We start from the raw sequence: 11,086 nt of genomic DNA, 5'->3' as shown, positions 1-11,086 counted from the left end.
TGAGAAAACTAATATTAGATGATGTAAAACTTGTTGAGAAATATGTTTTCTTAGACTTAAGCAAGAGTTTTCTACTTTAACTTTAACGTTTGGGACATTTCCTTTGAGGGAAACGATTCTGTTTGGTGGTTAGAAGATTAATTTTAATGTCACCAATGGTTTCATCGATATTGTCACGTCGTCTTCGGCAGGACCAATATAGATTAGTCGATGATAGATTACACGCGATGCTTTAATTCTATCCCCTTTCTACTCGGTTGCAATTGAGGTTTATGATGAATATTTAATTTGTGAAAATCGTTATAATAAAAGAAATTCGACTTTCTAGAGGAAAAGAAAATATTCTTTTAGTAAATAATCCTTCTTAACTTTGACAACGAATAACGGCGTTGAAAACTTAGATATCAATGGAAGCTAATTAGTATTTTATATTCGAAACCCTTTATTATAGAGAAAGCTGCACTTTTATTTAATAAACTACATCGTTACTAATAAATTTACGTAATGAATTTTTGATCGTGTTAAGTTTCAGCTGAAGTAACTCTTTGATATTAATGGATAACGAGTCGCAGAGTGAGGGAACAAATCTAATCATCTTCTTGATAACTTGATAGATTAACACGCATACTTTAAGTAATAATAACTTTTTAAAAATATTTTTAATCCTAAAAATTATAAAACCAAAGCAAGATGATAGAAAATTTAATTAATTTTGTAAGCATTTCTCTAAATAGTTATAAAGAAAGAATTTTTAAGAGGAAGTATTAATGGAAAATAGGTCCTGTTAAGTGTCGAAAGTGTTAAAATCGTTACAAACTGTACTTGCGAGATTTAAATTCCCATAATTTCTTTACTGTTTACTTTCTTTAAGTGAATATAAATTTGATAGGCTCTTAAAATTTGATTCCCATGCGAAATGGATCAATTTTAAAGATAAGTTATCGAAAAAATGGGAGTTTTTTTCAAATAGAATATTAATAAGTTCGTCATCGATCCGCTAAATTGTCGTAGAGTGCCATATAATTCACAGAAAATCGATAAATCTTTCAATAAAAAAAATCAGTACGAAATAATATTTTGTACGGCGAATGAAAAGAATTAAAAGGAAAAAATTCATAATTTTCTATTCATAAGATTATAAAGTACATCCCACATAATCCTTGTCATTTACAGAAGTAGATAAAGTCATTCTTATCGAAGAAAACCATGCACGATAGTGATTTACTACAGAGCTTACTTGAAATTCGATTGTATAGACCAATAATTTAATTACTACACTTATAAAAACTCAATAAACATAATCGATATTTACTTTATTAGGTTTAAAATTCGATAGAATCTTACCTGGTACTTTAACAAGTTGCAGGCAGACGGAGTAAAGCGAAAGGGAAGTCGTGCCGCGCGTGCCCAGTTATGGTGTCACCTGGCACATAAAAGTGGTAGCTCACCGGTTAAAGATTCAGAGTGGGCTCCTACAACATCCAAATGTGACCATGGTGAATTCGTCCGTTAGCACGGTGGTCAACGCGACAGTTGACGAGGGCAACTTTCAACGAGACTTGTATCGTGTAGTCGTGCCTATGATGTTAAGTGCGTGTCTGTTGGCTGCATTCCTTAACATCCTTATTTTACTCTCCGCACATTGGGTCAGGCGCTCTCTGTCGCCTACTCTTTACTTCAGCTTGAGTTTGGCCCTGACAGACGCCTACAATTCCATTATTCTCGGAACCGGATTGATTATAAACAGTTTATTACCTATTGTATACTCGGTGTACTTTATGGGATCTTTTTACCGATGTTCGGCTCTAATTTTAGAGGCATTTCGTATGACGGGTTTAATGGTCTCCGTCTTACACCTGTTAGCACTCGCCGTTAATCACTACATAGGAATATTACGTCCGTTACATTACGCAGCTACCGTCACCAGAAGAGGTGCGGGGATTACCATAATTATCATGTGGATCGTCCCCGTTGTGTTCTTTTTTATATACTTCTCGAGTGTCCCGGGACAGGGATTTCTATCTTTAAGATGCCAGAATATGGACTTTCTCATCTACAGAACATTTCACCTGACAGTATCGCTGCTCTTCTTCTTCCCTCTCATACTGTTGAGCTTCATTTACGTACACATATACTTAGTGGTTCGCCAGCATCAGAGAGGACTCCTTAGTTTCCCATCTGCCAGACAGTTTCATAAAAATGTCAAAGCCATCATTACTACTCTACTCATTCTAGGAACTTACTTACTGGGATGGATACCAGCCGTGTTTACCTTTGTTTTGATATGTAAGGATTGTGTGGTACCGTTTCACACAGTATCTAAGGATATCTTACTGGGTGCCGCCATCTTCTCTAATGCTATGATCGTACTGAAGTGTCTGATAAATCCTATCATATACGCCGCTAGAATGCCAGAAATTAAAGAGGCTCTGAAAGTCATGTTTAACACCAGATGCGGATTGAATATGACTTCTACACAAAATAGCCTCTTATCTAGAACGGATACTTTCACCTCTAGTTTACGTTTGATATCGTTCAGAAGAGATTGTTACCGTAACTGTAGCAGCGGAAATGGTAACGCAGTAACAACCTACGTGGACAGAACTGGTACTATCAGGCTACAACTACCGCACAACAATCACTATCCGCTGTAAGCTTCTATTTTCGTGTCGATATTCTTTACGAAAAAAGTACAAAACATAATTATATATTGAAATATATAATATATATAAATTAATCTTTATTTATGGAAATTTCTCTTTCCCTGTCTTTCTCTCTTCGTCGCGAATGTATTTTGTTATGAAGTTGTAAAAAAGTAAGTGATAAAATCTTATTAAAAGTATTATATTATTAATAATAGTAGTAATAATAATAACGCTAAATATTGTTTCGTAGTAAAAATTCTTGGATATTCTCAGACGAAACTGAAGTAATTATCTTTAAAAAAAACACTTCGAAGAGTATTTATAATCTACGATAAGTCCGAATTTAAAAAAAAGGAACCGCATTAATTACTAAATTCCATGATATTTTTATGAATAATCTGCAGAAATTAAACTATATTCATAAAAAGTTTCGTGTCACGTGGTCGCTAGAGGAGGAGGAATCGATCAAATTTTTTTCTCCTCCTCGTGACCCATTTAATAAGAGCTATACCTTTTGGGATTAGATTATATGCGTTAAATACTGCTATCATATTCCTGTTAGACTGATTAATACCTTATATAACCTCTCCTCTTATCTAGGAGACTCTATTTTATTCTTGTTTATGATCTTGAACGAGGCGATAAGATCGCAGCATGACTCCATACAAAAAAAATTTCCTTTTTTTTTCCCTGAATTCTTGGCGCCTTATTTAGACTTTTCACACACGAAAAAATCTGCATTTTTGTATCTTCGATGAATTTAAAAATATTAATTAAATACCTTAAAAGTGTTTTAGAAATTACGTCAAAGTTTTTATTACTTTTCTACAAAGCACTTGTAAAGTCTCTCGTTAACAGGATGCAATTTTTTCCTTTTTTTTTTCTCCCTGTTAAAGTGTGAAGAATAAAGATATAAGACCTTAAAAGATCATTAATTTTAAACCAGAACGGTTTCGAAAAATCCAATTTTTGTTTCCTTATCTCATAATGCCGAATGAAAGCGAGTTAAGGCCAGCAATATAAGGATCAAAGTTAAAGGATGAGAGGTGACAAACCTTTATTTTCGCATACTGAAGCACTAAAAAACCAATAAAGGAGAAACCGATCCTATTGAATTCGAGAGGAAAATACTTTTGATAGACAACCACAAAGAAATTTGACAGTTGCTCGAATTTACTGCTAAAATTTTCACCAATTTTTCCTCGACTAGAATTGTAATATAAGAATAGAAATATAATCTAAAACATTTCTTTTTCTCGTTAAAAAAGCGTTTATGTTATCGTCCTAACCGTCTGTACGTAATTCTTATTTTTATAAAGCGTAGTTTGCAAAATTCCGGCCATTGAAGTAAGGTTAAAACACTAAGAAATGTGCCCGTTCTATATTAAAATTACATATTCTAGAGGAAACCGGTGTTTTGAAACACGTAGCAAGTACCTTGTATGCATTTCTGTTAGGTATAGAAATGTATGTAGGAAATTTTAAAGCCCCGTAATAACAATTTTTGGTAAACGAGCATTCAGACAGGTGAGGAAGATTCACTAGCAGTTACCTAATCATTTTACACGCCGGATTGTTTAGACAGCTGTGCGATATACACTTGGTTTACTTTTTAAGGTTGTTTAAACGAAACATTTTTTTTTTTTTTGCCAGAAGACCCACTTTCTCTATTTAAAATTCGTGAAGCGTTATTCACGGATGCATCATAACATCTTTTTTCGCTATAAATCATATCAACTGGGATAAAAATTTCGACTATAAATCACATTTTATATCTAATCTTCCTTTTTGCTTCCGAGAAAATATGTAAATGTAACGTTCGACTCAACAGTTGGATGGTCCACAACCGAGTTTCGTGTTTTACGACTCTCGTTTTAGAAACTCTTACGTAACAAGCATTTGTTTTTTTTTTTTCATATTTTATAATCGAATAACGTTTTAATCTCGGGTTAATTTAATTTCACCAAGTTTGCCGTAACTATCGGAGAATGTAACTGTATATTCCTCTTATTAACTAACCGTATTGATGTTACAGCCCGGCAATACAATGATTAGAAACTCTATTAACTAAATATGCAGCCAGAAATCTATAGTCTTATAATTAGAATTCAAGAACGTTTCGGTTACCTAAACCGCCAACTTACCGAGAAGTAACGGAAATCAATCGAGAAAATTAATATTTTAAAGCGTTACTGTGTTAATAAATAAAAGAAAATATAGATATAACACACTTTGAAGCTTTTGAAAAGACGTCAAAACATCTTAACTGATGAAAAATTACTCGCGATTACACAATTTCAATACAGAATTACAATGTAAATAATTGTTTGTTTGTATAGTGTACATCTATATCGTGTTTTGATGAAAGATAAGATTCATAAAACACATAAAAATACTTTAATTTAGCTTTTATTGTGCAGTTTGATATTCATCATATGATAAGTTGTGTTTGTGGACTTGGTTGTTTCTATTTTTAAAGTATTATAAGTAATAGAAAATATACTTTGAATGATGTAAAACCTTTGTTCTGACGTTAATTAATTGTACGATTTCAATATCGAGATGTTACAGAGTTACTTTCCGGGTTTAGAAAGTTTGGCTCCGGGCTCCGGGTTTAATTGCGATTTCTTCAGATTCGGAATTGTATTACGTAATTTAAAAGTTATTCGGATTTTTGATTGATTATTTCTTAGTAATATTAATATAAATAAATATTTATGTGAGTAACGAGAAAAATATACAATTGTTTTGGCATCCTTTAACTGTTATCCTTTAGTTGTCATTTGTTTCTAGTCTCGTAAATGTCAAATGTTTTTAAATCATTAATTCTAATTTTATATCGACTTGATAAAATCGACGTAATTACTTTATTTTTACAATTTTTTAACGTTTCATCTAAATCAATACGAACATTTTTTTGACTACAATTGAATTACAAAGAAAGGAAAAGATGCAAATCTAGATATGTTTATTTTTGAATAAACAATCGACGTTATAAAACCATTTTTAACCACCCACTTATATATTACTGTACTATTTTTAACTTTATGAATGTTTTTAAAGTTTCGTTCCTTTAATATCTCTTCGGCCCACCACTGATCGAATGGATAAAACCACTGAAAAATGGTAGTTGGTGGTGGGTTCACGCCTGACCACGTGATATTCGTCGCATTTTCTTCGTGTATCTAACACCTAAATAGAGATTAGTTTCCATAGAAAGCCTTCTCCTTCGGCAGATTGCCCTTACTCCAGTAATCCATCGATCCAGATAGACAGCATCTTTCCCTAACTCCCTACACTGATTTGTAATTAATGAAGAAAACAAAAAAGATTATTTTATTATACCATTATGCGTGTTACTTTATTATATTGTTAAATTTATTTATTTATTTATTGTTTGCCTGAGACTATAGTGAAGGTTCTGATAGTGTCAACCTCTAACTACAATAAATACAGTAATTATTATATGATAAAGTTCAGTATAGGAAGAGATTTAACCCCTGTGAAATTACTTTTATTTATCTTTTACTCTATCATATAATATTTATTATAAGAGAAGATCTCTTCATTATAACCACAAGAAGATGGAATTGGTTATAAATATATATACCCCTATTTTTAAATGGTATTATTATACAGAAAACGTTAAGAAGTATTAAAACATTTTAACTAATATAAAATAATTATTCTGACATCGGTTATAATAATTAAATATGGGTACAGTAATTGCTAGATTGTACAGTTCATGGCCTTATAAGAAACTGAAAAGTTTGATGCTAGGACGAGACTCTTAAACCCTGTAAAATTACTTTTATTTAGCTTTTACTGTATAATTTAATATTTATTATAAGGCAAGTTTTCTTCATTACACTCGTGGGAGCATAGAATTGCTCACAAGTATGTATGGAAGATCATTACAAGAAATTTGATGGTTATGAAGAAGGAATTCATGTCCGAATCGACTCATTTTGATGTAGTATATGAAGAGAACAATCGACTTTTATCCCCTGCAGCTCTGACCTTATTTTTCTTCTTTTTTTTCTGTAGGAGTGCAATTGACGGTTAGATCTTCTATGTTTGTTGTTTTCCCTTAAGTCCGTTATGCAGTTTTGTAGCAGGTTTTTCAATACTCCGATTTTATATTTTATGGAATAAATGGAGTTTTTTTTTCTATTGATTTTTTAAGGAATTTGATTTGAAAATTTTAATAAAAATTGCTTGTTTGTCTACTATAACGAGATCTTTTTGTTTTCGGAACATGTCCAGTCGTTTCCATATTTTAATCTTGGAATGGAATCAATTTTAATAGTGTAGAAAGGATCGACAGGATATTATATTACGAATACTTGGAATTTCTAGCTTCTATTTTTGCTTTTATAAATAGTTATTTTAATAAAAGATATTCTTTTCTTAATAACTAGTATTTTAGATTTGTTTCATTGAAAAATATCTAAATATTTTAATAAAAGTTGCTTTTTTTCGATTAGTATGAACTACATTTACATCTTAATTGTTTATAATACTTCAAAATAACTATTTTAAACTAGAACCAAGGCCCTTCTTCATCAAATAATAACAAATTAAAACGCTCGAGGCATAAATTGGCCTCATAGGCCCTAGGGTTGTTCAGTTTACGTGCAATCTGGCACTTAAAAATTGAATTTTATAATACAAAATCTGCGTGTTTCTGTGCTATTTAACTTTAAAAAAAAAAACAATTTCTAATTAAAATATAATTGCAACGACGCTTAATTATTATTTCAATAACAATTAAATTCACTTTTAATCTTTACTTTCTGTCACAATATCTGTCAATTGTGTCAGTAGATTATCTCATATTTAGAAGAAAGGATTAAGCTTTGACATTGTGGGCAGAGATTAATTTGACACATTTCCGAAAGAACATAGAAAAAAAAAAGAAATAAATAAAATAAAATAAATTCAGGATTAAATTTAATCTTCAATTTAAGCAAGAAAATGTTCATGTATAGAAATTAAATAGCCAATATCTTCATGAAGAAAAATGAGAGAGAGAGAGAGTGAGAGGATCGTAAAAATTTATTTATTTTTCTAAAGTGGAAAAATGAATGATGGAATTCATTGCATAAAAAATCATTTAAGTAAAGTAACAACAAAAGGTAATTACTAAAGGAATTTTATTTTTAAAAATAAATATATATTTGCCAGAGGAAAGTTAATGCAATTTAGGGAAAATAAAGTGCGACTTCCAAGATTTATGTCCAAAATCAACTTTCTGACGCGAATTATATTAATATACTTTCGCCTAGAAAAATTTGAAACGTGTTTTTTAATATGAAATGTCTTCTTTCTTTCATTTAAAAACTGTAGAAAAGGATTTTTTCACGAAAAGGATTTAAAAAACAAAGGTTAATTCCTGCTTTCTCCACAGTAATCAGTGGAGGAAGAGGAAGGAATTAACTTCGGTATAGCTTAAAAATAAACTTAAATTATAGTAATTCTACTTTTTTTATGAATAAAAAGAATGCGTGTAAAAGTATTATGTTTAAATTAAATTAAATTTTCTTTTTATCAATTTAATAATTTTTGTAGAGGGTAGAATTTTATAGCTTTCCCCCTAACTACTCCAGTAGTGTATTATTACTCAGTTAAAATTGTTATAAAAGGGAATTATTTATCTCGTTAGATCGAAGAGCAGATGAAAGTTGTCACTTCGAGAACATTAAGCACACTACTTGGTCAAACTACCCAATTTTCTTGGCTATAAAAATGGAACAGAGATACTTGACAATGCTTTTGATTGACAAGAAAGTACTGGCGATCAGACGGCCAGACTTATAATCTGATCAACAAATTACACTATATGAGACGTGTAGGTTGGTGTAGAAAGAAATCTTGTTCGAAAATTCTTAGTCAGATGACGTTTTTCCATTCATTTTTTAGTAAGGAATGATGTTGCGATAGTTTCAAAAGTTCACTTTAGTTACTTTATTATTTATTTTATAAATTTATATAACATTTTTGGATGCAAAAGAAGGAAAATTTCAAGCTTATCCATTGGAAAAAAATCACTTTACGCAAAAATATAAGGAGAGAAACGTTTTCAATAATGGTAAAGTATTGGAAATTTGTGTATACATATTCGTAAGATAAAAATTATAATGGACCTAAAATATTTTAAAGTATTTATATTAATGTAAAGATATACGTAAGTTTTAAATTTAATTATTAAATAAGGATTAGGAAATTTGTAGACAGGTTTGAATGCGTTTTTGATGGGAAAGAACGGTTTCTGTTGTCAAAGAGAATAGAAATGATAAGAAAATTTATTTTAAAAAATCTATTTATAGCAAAAGATTAAAATAAAAGTAGAAAAAGATGTTAAATCTGAAGATATTTTAGCTTGAAGATGATAGAAATAATTTATTTTGTGTAGGAGAAATGATAAAAAAAATCCATTTCTAAGAAGTCAAATCCTGTTACACTCGCAATAAAACAAATGCATTACTTCTAAAATAAACATCCTTATTTAATATTTGCGAATTAAACTTCTTTAATAAATATTTTACTAAGAAAATCCAAGCTCGACGAACTTATCAAAATTTAATTTATGAGAGATAAGGTCAAAAGTAATTTGTAAAAAGAAATCTTTAACAATTAAAAGATGGCGTGCATTTTCTTGAAGAATTTAATTAATTAATTATTCTTTTGTATAGTAAAGATGATAAATACATGATAGAGAATAGCTGGAGACAGATCTACTTGATTGAAATAATACCCATGTGTTCTTGTTAATAGTTCGTTTGCCATCCCAGTGTGATTTCTCTATTAACATCCTCATTAAGAGTTAGAAAAAGAGGAAAAAAAATCGATTTTTGGGTAGAATAATCCCTAGTTGTTTTACCCGCATCAGATTAAGCTTTGTGTCTGCACCGGACAGGATCTCATCAGTTAGACATAAACAACGTTGTAAATCACACGCTGAATAATAGAATTGAATATAACCCCTATCTACATTAGTTTTAACATATTTACAACTCACTGTTCGTTATATAAGAAGTGTATTTTTCTTTCCTATTTATATCTAAAATCCGTAAGGAATTACCGAATTTAATCCCGTACAAACTCAAAAATTTATGAATGTTACAAGTCTTAAATGTTTTATAAAAGTGGTGGGTGGTTTCACGTGATTTTGGCTGGGTAAAAAAACAATGTTTGCCTTTCTTTTTCTCTAATTTAAACTGTTTTTAACTGATAAATGAATCAGTTTTATAATGAAATTGGTGCGGTTTATAACAGGGAATTAGTTTTTTTATCATTTTAAAACACGTTTAAAGTTAAGAAAATATATAAAATACAACGAAACGAACTCAAAGTTTACGGCTTTTGTGGCGATAAAATATGATTGACAGTAAGATTCATATTGGCAGAGCTTCATAGATATGGAAAAGACGTGAAGATGGCAGTTTTTCCGAAGAGTAAATCTGCTCTTTTTTATAATAGCAGCTCCAATATATCAAAAGTTTTAGATGTTTAAACTGGAAAAAAAAACACTTAAAACTACCATTTTATCTTGAAAATTCTTGATAAATAGTTAATAATACATTAGAAAAAATAGCTAATCAAATGCCTTATTATCCACTTAGAAAATTAATTAAGATAGTTGACACTCGATAAGGATAACGACTAATGGTATTATTTTATTTTTTTTATTTTACTCCATACGAAGAAAATTAATAGTCGAACGTCTCGATATGGTGTTGATTGTCAGCCATAAATTTAAGCAATGGTTGCTTGTTGACCTTGTATCTTCTACTATAAAAATGGGATAAAGTTTCTCGTTGGTAGAATAAGTTTTGATAATTGATCGATGTGGCAATTAAACGCCAGTCAGATACGTTGTAGTTAATAACTTACAGCAATTGAATCGATTCTATGTTTGAGGATCGAAGTAAATTTTGATCCAAAATATCATAAAAGTCATCAATTTATCCTCGTTCAAATTACTTTTTTCCCTGATTATTTTCAATGTGGAGTATTGAAAGAAGAGCGGTAATTGATGCGTTGCACGTTAGAAAAAATTATCATTTTGTTTTTTTTCTTTTTTTTTAAAGTAAATTTTGTATTTTTTTCGTTCGAAAATTTGGAAAAAATTCAGCGTAATTATTGCGATTATCTTCTAGCAGCCAGTTGAATTAACTGAAGTTAAACTTTGTACAAAACTAATTAAAGGCGATAAGTGCGATACATGCGAGTCTTTTTTTTTAACTTTCTTCATTAAAAAGTTAAAATTTTAGTCGATTTTTTAAATTTGTACAATTAATAATAAGTATATAATTTAATTTAATTAATAATTTACCGAATTTAAAGATATAACTACAATTTTTTTAACGTTAAAATTATCTTTCGAATGGTTCTGTATCCCTCCGAGTATTGAGTAAAAGTTAAAATAATATTAAAAA

General features: G+C 30.0%; 1 protein-coding gene across 1 annotated transcript; it reads left to right on the top strand.

The window, feature by feature from the left end:
* The first annotated feature begins 1,350 nt into the window (after positions 1 to 1,350).
* On the top strand, positions 1,351 to 2,822 carry LOC111634036 (adrenocorticotropic hormone receptor-like). Its single transcript, XM_023378714.1, has one exon. It carries the CDS (start codon positions 1,494 to 1,496, stop codon positions 2,652 to 2,654), a length of 1,161 nt encoding a protein of 386 aa, XP_023234482.1. The 5' UTR covers positions 1,351 to 1,493; the 3' UTR covers positions 2,655 to 2,822.
* The last annotated feature ends 8,264 nt before the right edge of the window (positions 2,823 to 11,086 follow it).

Source organism: Centruroides sculpturatus, unplaced genomic scaffold, assembly GCF_000671375.1.
Source record: "Centruroides sculpturatus isolate CEXI.00-Female unplaced genomic scaffold, Cexi_2.0 scaffold917, whole genome shotgun sequence".
Classification (NCBI taxonomy): domain Eukaryota; kingdom Metazoa; phylum Arthropoda; class Arachnida; order Scorpiones; family Buthidae; genus Centruroides; species Centruroides sculpturatus.
Note: the sequence above shows the minus strand (reverse complement) of the source record. Positions and strands in the feature narration are given on the sequence as shown.